The 17,371-nt window shown below is 37.7% G+C and overlaps 1 protein-coding gene across 2 annotated transcripts in view; it reads right to left on the reverse strand.

Moving 5' to 3' along the window:
* The window catches only part of PIP4K2A (phosphatidylinositol-5-phosphate 4-kinase type 2 alpha), a 176,568-nt gene that overhangs the window by 19,226 nt on the left and 139,971 nt on the right, over nucleotides 1–17,371 (reverse strand). For both annotated transcript variants that reach the window (XM_057731214.1, XM_057731215.1), the window contains exon 6: nucleotides 17,177–17,215. In XM_057731214.1, the coding sequence (XP_057587197.1) occupies nucleotides 17,177–17,215 (39 nt within the window). The remainder of the gene's footprint in view (nucleotides 1–17,176; nucleotides 17,216–17,371) is intronic.

The raw sequence follows: 17,371 nt of genomic DNA on the forward strand, positions 1-17,371 counted from the left end.
CAATCTGTCCAAACCTCCGTTTCCTCATCTATACAATGTAATATTGATAATACTTATCCAGTAGGGTTAGTGTGTGAATGAAATGACATGAAACCCACAGTGCTTGGCAGTGAGAACTCACTAGGTATAAGTTACACATCAGCTGTAACCATGACCAATATTGTTTTCATAGTGTTTCCTACTATTGAAAAATACAGACCTGCCTGTCGTCTTCTAGCCTTCCTGATTTTCTAAAAGAAATAGGCTCTTTAAATTTGGGATATCAGTAATCTAAGCCATGTTTAAAACTGCCTGTGTTTTTAGGTTTTATCATTAGGCACAAACACCTCAAGTGATTTTCTCTACATACTGCCTTTAAGTTCTGAAGATACTTATTGCACACACACCTAGCACACACAAGTACAAGGTTATTTCACTTCACTGTAGCAGATATTAAAGGCAACACTGGCTTAAGCCCCTGCCTTGGCTGCTCTCCAAACCTTGACTGTGAATTCTCTTGGCTAGAAAGACCTCTGGTCACCACAAAATCTCTCCCTAGCCAGAAAACCTCACTGAAATCCAAGTGAGAACAAAGTGTTGCTTTATAATAATTGGGTAAGTTAAATTTTTAGAGTAATAAAGTATATTTTATGGTATTTATTAATATGGAACAAAATACTTATATGTATAGGGCCAAAGACAGAAATTTGCTGACTTTTGTCTTACCTTAATTTTTCATGAGTTTAGTTTTTCTCAGTGAGTAGATGATAATAGTGGGTAATTTAGTGTATGTGATTTTGCTGACCTAAAGCAAAAATTCACTAATTGAAATCTCAGTAGTCAGAAAACAACCCAAAAGCTAGAGAGTAACAAGCTTCTTGGGAACACTTCATTTGCTATGAGCTGTGAAAAGAAAATCGTTTCATTATAAATATTCCCTCTCCTGCTTTTTTGTAACTACACTATTGGGTGAAAAGTTTTTTGTTTTCTGTTTTTTATTTTTGGCCGTGCTGTGTGGCTTGTGGGATCTTAGTTCTCGCACCAGGGATCGAACCTGGGCCCGTGGCAGTGAAAGGGCCAAGTCCTAACCACTGGAACCCCCAAGGAATTCCCAGTTTTGGGTTTCTTTTAAAGCACAGTATTATAGGCTGTCGCTCAGCAAGTCCATACTCTTCAATAGTAAGAAACACACTGTTAATATCGGTCATGGTCAAAGATGCTTTATGTGCAACTAAAACACAATTGGACATGAGAGTTGGGGTATACATACAACTGTGTCAGGGCTTGAAGAGAACCAGTGTGTGGATAGTATTCTAAATGTATAAACGCTTCTGAATATAAGTATTCCCTAGGGTTCAACAAAAGATATAAATCATCTCTAAGGACAGATTCGGCCAAAGGTTTGAGATTAAAAAAGGAAAAATATTCAGAACTAAGAGCTAAAAAGTCCAGAGCTTTCATTTTTAGAACTGTGCCTCTGTGGCCAGCTTAGGAAAGAAAGAGCCAGGCATGAAGGCAGTGGCCAGAGAGAAATTACAGATCCCGGGAGGGCAAAGGAAGCACGGGGCTCTGCTTCCTCCTGTTAGAATGGTAGACAGGAGATTTTAAGAAGTGCAAGGCATTAGAACTTCCCTTCTAATATAAAAATATTTAGCACTTTTTATAAACTTTAAAATTTTAAATTACTAAATTTTGCACATTCCCTGAAAACAAAACAAAACACTTACCAAAAGGATGTAAGTCTTCTATTTGTTTCAAACAGAAGTTAACCTGTTTGTGATATATAATTATTTCATTGGGTTCTGTGACTTGGTGCATAACTACTGTCATTTGCATGGAGTTTAGTAATGTCGGATGTGTTAAGATTAGTAAAGCCAGAAATTACATGGAAATCTTAATTAGATCTTTAATGTCACTAAAGTATCTTTTGGATGATTCAAAAAATTTTTTAAACCAATATTTAAAATCTATATTTACACTCAAAAACTTCAAATACAGAATTCAAACTACAATGTACTGGATTTTAACATCATTTGACAATTAAGTTTTACAAAGAGTCTATTAAATTGCCACTAACAGGAAAAAAAAAACATGTACTTAAAATGCACAGAGCCAAAATTTATATAATACAGAGTCACGTTTAAGCATGGTAATCTTAACAGGAAGATGGAATGTACTTCTGTCACACTTGAGTGTTTAATGCAAACAGGATTCTGGCACCAGAAGGTTTCAATGCAAAGGATAACACACAGCATAGCACTCCGTGATTAAAGGACTTGTATTTCAGAAAGAAACGAACTTTTGTTAAATGTACTCATTTGAAAACCTGTTTTGAAAAAGTCTAATTGTAAGCTTCGACGTCTAAGATTGCTGCCTGGTGTCCCTTCGATGGGCCATATTATGACACTCAGAGCTGAATGCACAACATAAAAAACATATTATTGTCTCAAGTTAGGGACTCCTTATGTTCCTGATTTACTTGTTAGTCCAAGCTCACCTAAATGAAAATAAACTTGCTAAGAAAAGAATAAGCCCCCTTTCATCAGGCTTGCCAAAGTAACTTCATAAAAATCAGGGTCTGTGGGGCTGAAGATATACTCCAGAAATACTTCTGTAAGGGGGAGACTTTTGAGGTAATCCTTACATTGGCGCTAGGATAAAGATAATTTGTTGGAATAACATCACATATGTGGTATCAATTTTGGGGTAATAAGAGATGTTAAAGATTTTATAATAAAATCAGTTCTGCTTCTCAAAACATCCAAGCCATAAATTTGATACATGAAAAGGCAAATTAGTGAATATGGGTAAGGTTCAGACAGAAGTAGCAAAGATAACAGGTGTTTTCTCACAAAAAGTACGCATAACCTTTAACAACATAAGCGGAATGTCTACACAAGTTCACAGCTTGGGAAATCATCCAACATGTCATTAATAACTAGTTATTTCCATGATGAGAATGTGTACATTTGTGACCAGCATCTGGATATGAAAGTCTCATAATTTTATTTTGAACCTCTTTGTGTAAATGTAGAAAGAGAATATACCTCAACACACTTGTAGAAATAGTGCTACAACTAAGAAGCACAAAACCAGATATGCCCTATCATAATTCTACAATTTAGAACTGTTAAGGCTGGCGGAACCCAGCTGTTGGTTATTTATTTTCCCTAAAAGCTGATATTTAGAAAGTGAAACTTACTCCTTTTCTAATACTGTCACACTTTTCAGAGTGGCCCTTTAACTCTAACTGACATGGTGATGGTTTGGTTTTCTCCAAGACCTGTGATGTGACAGTTAAACCAGGTGCAAGCCCTACAAAATAGATTTGTTTCCATCTGATTGGAAGATTCTGTTGCACGGATGTCGATGGTGATAATTGAAGAAATGTCCAAGTCTGAAAATGCAATAAGTTTGCTAAATTGTTTAGTTTCTGGTTTAATACTAATCTAGTGGACATAATTTTATTGTTTTATTATACATCTGCAGCAGGTTGACTTAAACTCAAGCCACATACTATGTTTTGGAAGTTGTGTCTCTATCCCAACTCTTTCTGGAACCAACTACATAAATTGTCAGCTTAAAAAAAATCCCCACATCTACCAACACTGCTTCTGTATGCTTGGGATAATCTGAGTTCAGTTCATTCCAGTGAAACTGAGTTTATACACCGCCACAAGCCAGGCTGGCCTGAGGACTAAGGCTGTCATCTGGGAGATGCTCACAGGAGTTGCTGCATGTTATCTTTCTTCTTCACATGCCACTCTTACTAAATTCCAAAGGAATCAAACTTGAAAACTCCACTTCCCAGAATAACCCCCATGGTTTACATTATAGGGTTCTTAAGGCTTTGCTCAGACATCTGCAGACTTATGTAACAGTTCAGAACATTTTTTCCATTAGTAATAGCAATCACCTCAATCCATGCCTAGAGCAGACAGGATTTTAGTGATTGTCAAGCGTGCTGAAGTGTACCTCTGTGGGAGGGAAAGCCTCATTTGAAACAAGAGATTCTTGCAAATACTAAAGAATTAGGACCAATGAAATCCTTTAGTAAATGAAGACAAAGTCAGGTGGTTTATCTCCATACTTCCATTAATGCTAGAGCAGAGGCTAGGACTCAGATTTGCTAAGGCTCTGTTTGGTGCCTTTCCCCTCCAAACCCCCTTTTGTAAAATATCTCTGGCACTGCTTCTGCCCCAATGGGAAATTTTCCCCTGCACTTTGGGCACTGGGATAGGTGTGTCTCACACTGGCTGGCAAAGGGAAATGATTCACTTCCATCTGGAGAGAGAAAAATTTTACAGAAGGTTAAAGCACTAGCTGAGTTAAGGGCCCGAAAACCTTGAGAATCTCCCGTTAACTGACCATCCACTGACAATGGAAAAGGAAGTGCGTTTTAACTGGTAGCAAAGGAAGATTCCCAGAAGGACACACTGCTGTTTTTTGTACCTTATGCTCCAAGCTTACCATCTTTGTTACCTTGCCTTTAATTCATCGCAAAGAACCAGATGGAGGTAGTAATTAATTACAATTTGTTACAATTTGAAGATCACAAAAGAAATGCTGAAAACTGGTTTAGGAAAGCATTGGGTTTTTTGGGGGTTTTTTTTGATGTGAGGGTATTAATGATGAATTTTCCTAAACCTTCAGTTGGTAATAGGTAAAATGTCAGAGATGGTGACAGTCACTTAATTGCTAGTGCAATTCACAATTCCTAAGAATCGACCAGGCGGCTTTTTGTAGCCCATTATCAAAGTGTCAACAGTGATTATTGCCAATATAGTTATACAAATGCCAATTGCAGGGCAGCTGTTTTCTTTCAAATGGGTTCCAGGGAAAAGGTTAGATGTTCAAAGGAATCTTCTTATTGTGACCCAATGACTCCATTCACACGCCTTACTTTACTTAATAAAACCAGACATGAGTTTTGAGAAGAATTGTGCAGAATGATGAACAAAATGCATATTTGTGTAAATCCCCAGGACTTGCTCACTCTCTCTCAAGAACATGGGCTATTTAAAGAGTCAGGTCAAATCCCCTAGAAATCAAGTGAGTCCAGTTATGTTTTCTTTTACTTGCCCGGATTCCCTGCTGGGTAGCTTGCTTGCTGGCAGCATGCTAAGACTGTCATTTGTAAAAAGCGGTCCGCTCAGCTATAATTACTAATTTGATGTCACATTGGAATTGCAGCGCAGCTGTGAAAAGATGGACCACCAGGGAGATTCACATTTCTGTCTCATTTAGAGGGGGCGAAACTGCTGGAGCCTTGAATGGAAGATGCCCTTCCATTAATAAAGGAAAGAATTAAAGAATAAAACAAGTCATAGCAGCTGTCAGACTCTGACAATGGTTTAAAAAAAAAAAAAAGCACCATTCTACTCCTTTTGATAAAAAAATTCAAGACATCTGTACATGCATGTTCTGATACTTGTTGCCATGAAAGTGATTCCATTATTGTTGGAATATAACTTCTTTATTTCCTTCAGTTCCATTTTCATTATTATGCTAATACAAATCACACTAATTACGTGTCAAGCTCAAATTGCAGGGAGAGGACTTGTCTGCACCTATATCGTGAAATATTTGAAATGACAGTTTTAAAACTTATCTTCAACAAGTGAAAAGTATGGGAAATTAAAACAGCTACAAGGGCACATATGAAAGAAAAACTAAGAATTCAAATTACTAATTAAGCCACGTCAATGGAGATTCTCTATGAAAATTGTTTTTTGTAATTTTGTAGAAAATGATTATACAATGATTACAATGAAAATATTCTTGCAAACTATTTGGTTTCATTTATAAAAGGCTAAAGTGTAGAAAATAAATATTTTCAGCCTTCTCCAATTATTTCTAACTAGAGATAACAGTGATTGCTTTGATAATGTATGGTTTTATTTGTGAAGACAAAGAGTAGCATGCTTTTTGGAAGAGTCAAAAATATTAACTGATCATGGAAAGAAAACCTGAAAATTGACAGAAAAAGGAAAGCAAAGAAATTTTTTTGAACTTAAAAACCCAAGGTTTTTAAGAGTTCAGCTCCCTTAATACATTTATTTTTATGTTTAGTAAATGCTACATTGGTTGTCGCCAGATTATAAACAAACTGCCACATCAGAGAGGCATGATGTCCTGTTGTCAAGGCAGCCACAGTCTCCAAAAATTACCAGTTTTAATTACTTTCCCATCCCATGTCTTCAAGCTACTTCCCCTCGCCTGTTCCCGGTGAGCGCCTGTGAGCTAGAAGGGCAGGTGGATGGCGTTTGGAGCTGTTCCTCCTGGAAGAAGAGCTATCAGGAACCCCAAGCCCAGAAAGAAGTAGAAAGCATTGAATATTTCCTAGGGGCTACTGCGTATACAATCTTAATGTTTACATAGATAAGATATAGTGACTTAGACTGTATTTACAGAAATACCTACACTTCTCAAATGGAGGAAATACAAATTGGTTGTTTGTGCCAACAATGGTATGAGGCCAAATGATTTATTTCATTACTTTTTTTTTTTTACTTTTAAATCAGGACCAATGAACTGCCTTAGTACCATATTGTTTTGGAGTTACATGTTTTTGTCAGTGAGACATTGGAGTGAAATGTTTCCTTACTCATCGTCATGATTCATGACGTTAATATGAATTTTTGATAATAAATCCTTTGTTAAAAAAATGAAAGATGTCCCAAACATTTAGAAGTTTAGAAATGTGCGCTCTGGGCTGGAACCCCAGCTGTGTCACGTCAGAACTGTGGGGCAAGTTAGAGCCTGTCAAGTAACTTCATTTACGCAAAGGAAGTAATAATAGACCCCCACCTCAGAGGTGGTGGTCAGGATGACACAACCAAATTTGTGTAAAATTTAAAACAGGTCTGGCATATAGTATATGTTCAACAAATATTTGTTACTATTACTTACCTTTCTAAATCCCAGTACATTGAGCTTAACGATAAAAAAAAAATAACCCCCCATTAAGGTAAGGTTTTGCCTCTGCCACCAACTGTGTGATGCAATGTGAAAACATAAGCTCCTGGGTCTCAAATCTGTCACGTGAGGTGGGGAAATGGAACTCTGACCTTTTATGATACCTCCAGTCTCTGACGTCTCTAAGTCCACCTCCAGGGGAGATGTTTTGAGGAATAATTTGCACATATTCAATATATGATAAAAGCATCCTAGCAGCATCCTCAGAACAAAGGGTTTCTGTTAAACACATTCTGTAATTTCATGTCTTTTCACAGAAACCTACACCGATAAAGGGCTAAACATTTCCGGCGGGGCAGGGAGTGGAACTGTGGTGATTGCCCTGGGTTCCTGGAAAGTGTGTGGTCCTAGATGCAGAGCCGGTGAGGGACAGACCGGTAAATGCATGTTCCGCTTCAACCATCACAGCCACATCAAATACTGTGGCTTTCCTTCATATGTGTCCTTGTTTTAGGACTTCGGCTTCTGCAGCAATCACCACATTGGCTGCACCTGTCTTTCTTGGCATTGGTTGTTGTCATAGCAGACCAAGCCCCTGGGGATAGAACCTGAAGAAATCAAAATGAAGGGGTTGGGGGAAGGCCACTAGCAGTAGTCTCAAGAGACTTGGGAATGAAATAAAAACAGAGCAGCCCCTGTGGAGCAGCGCATGGCATTAGGGCCACAGCTCTGACTCCGGGGCTGGCTTCTTTGGATGATGCCAAAAAAGCCTTCTTTCAATGCTTGTGTGTGGCTCTTTAAACAGCCCAGATATTTTCTCCTAGGAGAAAATCCCAGTAAAATACTAAGCCTCTGAGTTTCTCATGGATTAAAACTCAAACACCTGCTTGAGTCTTTGGCACCTGGAAAAAATGTTTACATAGCAACATGGAAGTCAACAGTCCGTCTTTCTGCTGCTCTTGGCCAAAGCTGGTGCCTTCACAGTGATTTACACGGAGGTTTTAAGTGTGAAAATATAGTCTCTGATGAACAGTAAAAATATAAACTGTCAAAGGAGCCACCATTTCCTTTTTCTCTGCCTCACTTCTTTTTTTTAATTTTATTTATTCTTAAAAATTTTATTGGCATATACTTGATTTATAATGTATGTTTCAAGTGTATGGCATAGTGATTCAGTTATACATATACAAATATTCATTATTTTTCAGATTCTTTTCCCATATAGGTTATTAAAGAATACTGAGTAGAGTTCCTTGTGCTATACGATAGGTCCTTGTTAGTTATCTATTTCATATAGTGTGTGTGTATGTTAATCCCAAGCTCCTAATTTATCCCTCACCCCATGTTTCCCCTTTGGTAACCATAAGTTTGTTTTCAAAATCTGTGAGGCTGTTTCTGTTTTGTAAATAAGTTCATTTATATCATTAAAAAAAATTAGATTCCACATATGAGTGATATCATATGGTATTTGTCTTTCTCTTTCTGACTTACTTCACTTAGTATGATAATCTCTAGGTCCATCCATGTTGTTGCAAATGGCATTATTTCATTCTTTTTGATAGCTGAGTAATATTCCACTGTATATATGTACCACAGCTTCTTTATCCATTCATCTGTCAATGGATATTTAGGTTGCTTCCATGTCTTGCCTATTTTAACTAGCGCTATAGTGAACATTGGGGTGCATGTATCTTTTCAAAATATGGTTTTCTCTGAATATATGCCTAGGAGTGGAATTACTGGATCATATGGTAGTTCTATTTTTAGTTTTTTAAGGACCCTCCGTACTATTCTCCATAGTGGTTGTATCAATTTACATTCCCATCAACAGTGCAGGAGGGCTCCCTTTTCTCCACACCCTCTCCAGCACTTATTGTTTGTAGACTTTTTGATGATGACCATTCTGACTGGTGTGAGTTGATACCTCATTGTAGTTTTGATTTGCATTTCTCCAGTGATTAGTGATGTTGAGCATCTTTTCATGTGGTTTTTGGCCATCTGTACGTCTTCTTTGGAGAAATGTCTGTTTAGATCTTCTGCCCATTTTTTGATTGGGTTCTTTGGTTTTTGTTTGTTTGGTTTTTTTGATATTGAGCTGCATGAGCTGCTTGTGTATTTTGGAGATTAATCCTTTGTCAGCTGTTTCGTTTGTAAATATTTTCTCCCATTCTGAGGGCTGTCTTTTCATCTTGTTTATGGTTTCCTTTGCTGGGCAAGAGCTTTTAAGTTTCATTAGGTCCCATTTGTTTATTTTTGTTTTTATTTCTCTTACTCTGGGAGGTGGGTCAAAAAGGATCTTGCTGTCATTTATGTCATAGAGTGTTCTGCTTTTGTTTCCCTCTGAGAGTTTTGTAGTGTCTGGCTGTACATGTAGGTCTTTAATCCATTTTGAGTTTATTTTTGTGGATGGTGTTAGGGAGTGTTCTAATTTCATTCTTTTACGTGTAGCTGTCCAGTTTTCCCAGCACCACTGACTGAAGAGGCTGTCTTCCCTCTATTGTATGTTCTTGCCTCCTTTGTCATAAATTAGGTGACCATATATGCATGGGTTCATCTCTGGGCTTTCCATCCTATACCAGTGATCTAATTTTGTACCAGTACCATACTGTCCTGATTACTGTAGCTTCATAGTATAGTTTGAAGTCAGGGAGCCTGATTCCTCTGGCTCCAGTTTTCTTTCTCAAGATTGCTTTGGCTGTTTGGGGTCTTTTGTTTCCATATAAATTGTAAAATTTTTTGTTCTAATTCTGTGAAGAATGCCATTGGTAATTTGATAGGGATTGTACTGAATCTGTAGATTGCCTTGGGTAGTATAGTCATTTTCACAAGATTGATTCTTCCAATCCAAGAACATGATATATTTCTCATTCTGTTTATGTCATCTTTGATTTCTTTCATCAGTGTTTTATTGTTTTCTGAGTACAAGTCTTTTGTCTCCTTAGGCAGATTTATTCCTAGGTATTTTATCCTTTTTGTTGCAATGGTAAGTGGCATTGTTTCCTTAATTTCTTTCTGATTTTTCATTGTTAGTATATATGAATGCAAGAGATTTCTGTGTATCTTTTGTATCCTGCAACTTTACTGAATTCACTTATGAGCTCTAGTAGTTTTCTGGTAGCATCTTTAGGATTTTCTATATATAGTATCAAGTCATATGCAGACAGTGATAGATATACTTCTTTTCCAATTTGGATTCCTTTTATTTTATTTTCTTCTCTGACTGCTGTGGCTAGGACGTCCAAAACTATATTGAATAAAAATGGCGAGAGTGGACCATCCTTGTCTTATTTCTGATCTTAGAGGGAATGCTTTCAGCTTTTCACCACTGAGAATGATGTTAGCTGTGGGTTTGTTATATATGGCCTTTATTATGTTGAGGTAAGTTTCCTCTATGCCCACTTTCTAGTTTCTTTTTTATCATACATGGGTGTTGAATTTTATCAAAAGCTTTTTCTGTATCTATTGAGATGATCATATGGTTTTTATTCTTCAGTTTGTTAGTGTGGTGTAACACACTGATTGATTTGTGGATACTGAAGAATACTTGCACCCCTGGGATAAATTCTACTTGAGCATGGTGTATGATCCTTTTAATGTATTGTTGGATTTGGTTTGCTAGTATTTTGTTGAGTATTTTTGCATCTATGTTCACCAGTGATATTGGCATGTAATTTTCTTTCTTTTTCTTTTTTTGTGACATCTTTTTCTCGTTTGGGTATCAGGGTGATTGTGGTCTCATAGAATGAACTTGGGAGTGTTCCTTCCTCTGCAATTTTTGGAAGAGTTTCAGAAGGGTAGTTGTTAACGCTTCTCTAAATGTTTGATAGAATTCGCCTGTGAAGCCACCTGGCCCTGGACTTTTGTTTGTTGGAAGTTTTAAAATCACTGTTTCAATTTCAGTACTTGTAATTGGTCTGTTCATATTTTCTATTTCTTCGTGGTTCAGTTGGAAGGCTGTACCTTTCTAAGAACTTGTCCATTTCTTCTAGGTTGTCCATTTTATTGCCATATAGTTGTTTGTAACAATCTCTTATGATCCTTTTTATTTCTGTGGTGTCAGTTGTAACTTCTTTTTCATTTCTAATTTTATTGATTTGAGCCCTTTCCCTTTTCTTCTAAAGGTTTATCAATTTTATCTTTTCAAAGAACCAGCTTTTAGTTTCACTCATCTTTTCTATTGTTTTCTTGTTTCATTTATTTCTGCTCTGATCTTTATGATTTCTTCCCTTCTACTAACTTTGGGTTTTGTTTGTTGTTTTTTCTCTAGTTACTTTAGGTATAGGATTAGCTTGTTCATTTGAGATGTTTCTTGTTTCCTGAGGTAGGATTGTATTGCTATAAACTTCCCTCTTAGAACTGCTTTTGCTGCATCCCACAGGTTTTAGACCATTGTGTTTTTGTTGTCATTTGTCTCTAGGTATTTTTTTAATTTCCTCTTTGGCTTCTTCAGTGATCCATTGGTTATTTAGTAACATATTGTTTAGCCTCCACATGTTTGTATTTTTTACAGTTATTTTCCTGTAATTGATTCCTAAACTCACATGGTTGGAAAAGATGCCTGATATTTCAGTTTTTTTTAAGTTTACCAAGGCTTGATTTGTGGCCCAAGATGTGATCTGGAGAATGTCCCATGTGCACTTGAGAAGAAAGGGTATTCTGTTGCTTTCAGATAGAATGTTCTATAGATATCAATTAAGTCCATCTGGTCTAATGTGTCATTTAGGGCATGTATTTCCTTATTGATTTTCTGTCTGGATGATCTGTCCATTGATGAGAGTGGGGTGTTGATGTCCTCCACTATTATTGTTGATTTCTCCTTTTATGGCTGTTGCATTTGCCTTTTATATTGAGGTGCTCCTATATTGGGTGTGTATATATTTACAATTGTCATATCTTCTTGGATTGATCCCTTGATCATTATGTAGTGTCTTTGTCTCTTATAACAGTATTTTAAGGTATATTTTGTCTGAGTATTGCAACTCCTGCTTTCTTTTGATTTCCATTTACATGAAATACCTTTTTCCATCTCCTCTCTTTCAGTCTGTGTGTGTCCCTTGTAGACAGCATATATACCAGTCTTGATTTTGTATCCATTCAGCCAGTCTATGTCTTGGTTGGAGCATTTAATCCATTTACATTTAAGGTAATTATTGCCATGTATGTTCTTATTGCCATTTTGTTAATTATTTTGGATTTGTTTTTGCAGGTCTTTTTTCTTCCTTCCCCCTTTTGTTCACTTCTCTAGTGACTTGATGACTGTCTTTAGTGTCGTGTTTGGGTTGCTTTTTCTTTTTGGTGTGTGTATCATAGATTTTTGGTTTGTGGTTCCCATGAGGTTTTGACATAATAGTCTATATATATACAAGATTGTTTTAAGTTTCTGGTCTCTTAGTTTCCAAAGCATTTCCAATATCCTGCATTTGTACTCTACTCTTCTCATGATTTCTGGTTTTGATATCATGTTTGTGAGGGGATGATTTCCTACTTTTATTTTGTTTGCCTTTACCAGTGAGCTCTCCCATTCATAATTTTCTTGTTTCTAGTTGTAGCCTTTTCTTTTCTGCCTAGAAAAGTTCTTCTAGGATTTGTTGTAAAGCTGGTTTGATGGTGCTGAACTCGCTTAGCTTTTGCCTGTTTGTAAAGCTTTTGATTTTTCTGTCAAATCTGAAAGAGAGCCTTGCTGGACAGAGTATTCTTGGTCCTAGGTTTTTCCCTTTCATCACTTTAAATATATCATGCCACTCCCTTATGGCCTGCAGAGTTTCTGCAGAAAAATCAGCTGATAACCTTTTGGGAGTCCCCTTGTGTGATAACTATTGCTTTTCCCTTGATACTTTTTTTTTTTTTTTACCTCCACAGCATGTGGGGTTTTTTTTCTCATCTTTATTGGAGTATAATTGCTTTACAATGTTGCATTAGTTTCTGCTGTACAATAAAGTGAATCAGCTATATGTATACATATATTCCCACATCCCCTGCCTCCCACCCTCCCTATCCTGCCCTTTTAGGTCATCACAAAGCACTGAGCTGATCTCCCTGTGCTATGCAGCAGCTTCCCACTAGCTAGCTATTTTACTTTTGGTAGTGTATATATCAGTGCCACTCTCTGATTTCGTCTCAGCCTCCCCTTCCCCCAGTGTCCTCAAATCCGTTCTCTACATCTGCATCTCTATTCCTGCCCTGCCACTAGGTTCATCAATACCATTTTTCTAGATTCCATATATATGAGTTAGCACACGGTATTTGTTTTTCTCTTTCTGACTTACTTCACTCTGTAAGACAGACTCTAGGTCCATCCACCTCACTACAAATAACTCAATTTCATTCATTTTTATGGCTGAGTAATATTCCCTTGTATATATGTGCCACATCTTTATCCACTCATCTGTCAACAGACATTTAGGTTGCTTCCATGTTCTGGCTATTGTAAATAATGTTGCAGTGAACACTGTGGTACATGTATCTTTTTGAATTATGGTTTTCTTCAGGGTATACGCCCAGTAATGGAAAAGACTGGGTTACATGGTAGTTCTATTTTTAGTTGTTTAAGGAACTTCCATACTGTTCTCCATATTGCCTGTACCAATTTACATTCTCACTAACAGTGTAGGAGGGTTCCCTTTTCTCCACACCCTCTCCAGCATTGTTTCTAGATTTTTTTGATGATGACCATTCTGACTGGTGTGTGTTGATACCTCATTGTAGTTTTGATTTGCATTTCTCCAGTGATTAGTGATGTTGAGCATCTTTTCATGTGGTTTTTGGCCATCTGTACGTCGTCTTTGGAGAAATGTCTGTTTAGATCTTCTGCCCATTTTTTGATTGGGTTCTTTGGTTTTTGTTTGTTTGGTTTTTTTGATATTGAGCTGCATGAGCTGCTTGTGTATTTTGGAGATTAATCCTTTGTCAGCTGTTTCGTTTGTAAATATTTTCTCCCATTCTGAGGGTTGTCTTTTCATCTTGTTTATGGTTTCCTTTGCTGGGCAAGAGCTTTTAAGTTTCATTAGGTCCCATTTGTTTATTTTTGTTTTTATTTCTCTTACTCTGGGAGGTGGGTCAAAAAGGATCCTGCTGTCATTTATGTCACAGTGTTCTGCTTTTGTTTCCCTCTGAGAGTTTTGTAGTGTCTGGCTGTACATGTAGGTCTTTAATCCATTTTGAGTTTATTTTTGTGGATGGTGTTAGGGAGTGTTCTAATTTCATTCTTTTACGTGTAGCTGTCCAGTTTTCCCAGCACCACTGATTGAAGAGGCTGTCTTCCCTCTATTGTATGTTCTTGTCTCCTTTGTCATAAATTAGGTGACCATATATGCATGGGTTTATCTCTGGGCTTTCCATCCTGTACCATTGATCTAATTTGTTTTTGTACCAGTACCATACTGTCGTGATTACTGTAGCTTTGTAGTATAGTTTGAAGTCAGGGAGCCTGATTCCTCTGGCTCTGGTTTTCTTTCTCAAGATTGCTTTGGCTATTTGGGGTCTTTTGTTTCCATATAAATTGTAAAATTTTTTGTTCTAATTCTGTGAAGAATGCCATTGGTAATTTGATAGGGATTGCACTGAATCTGTAGATTGCCTTGGGTAGTATAGTCATTTTCACAAGATTGATTCTTCCAATCCAAGAACATGATATATTTCTCCATCTGTTTATGTCATCTTTGATTTCTTTCATCAGTGTTTTATAGTTTTCTGAGTTCAAGTCTTTTGCCTCCTTAGGTAGGTTCATTCCTAGGTATTTTATTCCTTTTGCTGCCATAGTAAATGGCATTGTTTACTTAATTTCTTTCCAATTTTTTGTTGTTAATGTATAAGAATGCAAGAGATTTCTGTGCATTAATTTTGTATCCTGCAACCTTACCAAATTCACTGATTAGTTCTAGTAGTTTTCTGGTGGTAGCGTTAGGATTTTCTATATATAGTATCATGTTATCTGCAAACAGTTTTACTTCTTTTCCAATCTGTATTCCTTTTGTTTTTCTTCTCTGACTGCGGTGGCTAGGACTTCCCAAACTATATTGAATAGGAGTGGTGAGAATGGACATCCTTGTCTTGTTCCTAATCTTAGTGGAAATGCTTTCAGTTTCCCACCATTGAGAATGATGTTTGCTGTGGGTTTGTCATATATGGCCTTTATTATGTTGAGGTAGGTTCCCTCTAGGCCCATTTTCTGGAGAGTTATTATAAATGAATGTTGAATTTTGTCAAAAGCTTTTTCTGCATCTACTGAGATGATCATATGTTTTTATTCCTTAATTGGTTAACATGGTGTATTGCATTGATTTGCATATACTGAAGAATCTTTGCATTCCTGGGATAAATCTCACTTGATCCTAGTGTATGATCCTTTTAATGGGCTGTTGGATTCTGCTTGCTAGTATTTTGTTGAGGATTTTTGCATCTACATAAGTGTATTGGTCTATACTTTTTTTTGTGGTATCTTTGTCTGTTTTGGTGTCAGGGTGATGGAGACCTCACAGAATGAGCTTGGCAGTGTTCCTCCCTCTGCAGTTTTTTGGAAGAGTTTGAGAAGGATGGGTGTTAACTCTTCTGTAATTAGTTTCAATTTCATTACTTGGGATAGGTCAGTTTAATATTTTTTCTCTGTCTTTAATTTTTGTGAGTTTGATTAATATGTGTCTTGCCATGTTCCTCCTTGGGTTTATCTTGTATGGGACTATGTGCTTCCTGAACTTGAGTGTTTCCTTTCTCATGTAAGGCTCATCCTAGGTGACCTCATCTACACTTCCCTGTCTTTGATCATCCTTCCCGGGAGGTTCCCCAAGTCTCCTTTTCCAGCTAAAGCCCTCTTTGCAGCCTCTCATGCCTACTGGAGATCTCTGTTTTGATGCTGTGTTGACAAATGAAACTACTCCACCTTCTCCCTTTTTCCATGAGTGGAATCAACACCTTCTGTCTAAAACAGAAACTTGGGAGTCACTTTAACCCTGCCCTCCCTCCACACACACTCCCTGGCACCATCACCTCCCATATTCAATCTCTGAGTTCTGTGGATTCTTCTTCCTAAATCTCTTTATAGTCTATCTGCCACCATCTATTCTGAGTTATTTCAACAGCCTCTCCAGATGGTCCTGCTTACCTCTGTGGCCTCATCTCACCCTCCAATGAAAGCACCAAGTGTTCCCCCTCTGCACTCTTTGCACACACTGCTCTTTTTTGCCTCCTTCTCTAGCTGCCTCCTACTCATCCTTCAGGTTTCCAATTATCTCTTCCAGGAAGACCACCGAGCCAGATTTACATGCCCTTGCTACATGTTTCCTATCAAAGCACTTATCACACGATACTGTCATTTCCTATCTAATGTCTGTATTGCTTTGCTGGATGTTTCTGTGTGGTTCATTATTTTAGCCCCTGAAGCTAGGATGGTAACCATAAAGACAGTCACAAATTTCTGGATGAATAAGTAAAAGGCAATTTCCAAATCTATAAAATTCAAACCCAAACTGAATGATATCATCCTAAAATAATTTAATTTAGAAACAAACCCCTTGAGCTCAGCTTTCAAACGGTTTGGTCAAGAAAAGGCACCTCAACATGTTGAGGAATAATCTGAGAGTACAGAAGTACCTTTCACGTGAGCAAATGCCAATTGCGGGCAGTTTAGGTTTACACACAGAAAGCTGCTTCCCAAATTCGCAAACGGATTCCAGTTGAATCTGTCTATAATCGTGCATAATCAACAAAGTGTGTTTCAATATCACCTAATGTCCAGTGTCTCAGAAAAAGGTAGAGTCTCCTCGTCCATCCCTAAGTCTTTACACAAAAAAATGCTCTAATTAGAGCTTAACATGTTATAGTTGTGAGGGAGTTTGAAGCTCATTAAGCCAACATTTTACAGGAGAATTTGAAGTTCAACACCGTCCTTTTACAGGTGAGAAAACAGGGGCTCAGGGAGGCAAAGAAACTGACTCAAGGTCACACCTGGCCTGTTAGTCATAAAGTGTAGTTAGGACCCAGGTGCTGAGCTGTACCTGCCAGTTTGGCGAGTGATGATGACAGAGGTCGCTGTGCTTTCAAGATCACGTTGATGGGAAATGTTTCACTCACACCTCAAACTAAAAACTACTTTACTGTTCAACAGGGCAGCTAACCTGCGGGAGAGAACTGGAAGAGAACACTCCTCAGGTCCGTGAAGAGCTTCTCACCATAGCAGAGGGAAAACGGCAAGAACCACAGGGGAGGAGGACAAGACAGAATGGAACTAAGAGGCTCTGAGCCACACGGCCATGGGAGCGAGGTGAGAGAGATGCCAGGCGCTTACCTTTTCTTTGTCACTTGCTTCCCTAGCCACTGTAGAGCCCTGAAACAGAAAGACATAATGAAAACATGCACACATGAGGCATCAGCCTCACATGACATATGCAAACGCTCCAGGGCAGGGCTCGGAAATAAGCAGATTTTGCTCTGTCCCCTCCCTGAGTGTGCTGCACCCTCTGCAGGGGTTTCTGTCCACCTG

The sequence above is a fragment of the Hippopotamus amphibius genome, chromosome 4 (assembly GCF_030028045.1).
Source record: "Hippopotamus amphibius kiboko isolate mHipAmp2 chromosome 4, mHipAmp2.hap2, whole genome shotgun sequence".
Lineage (NCBI taxonomy): Eukaryota > Metazoa > Chordata > Mammalia > Artiodactyla > Hippopotamidae > Hippopotamus > Hippopotamus amphibius.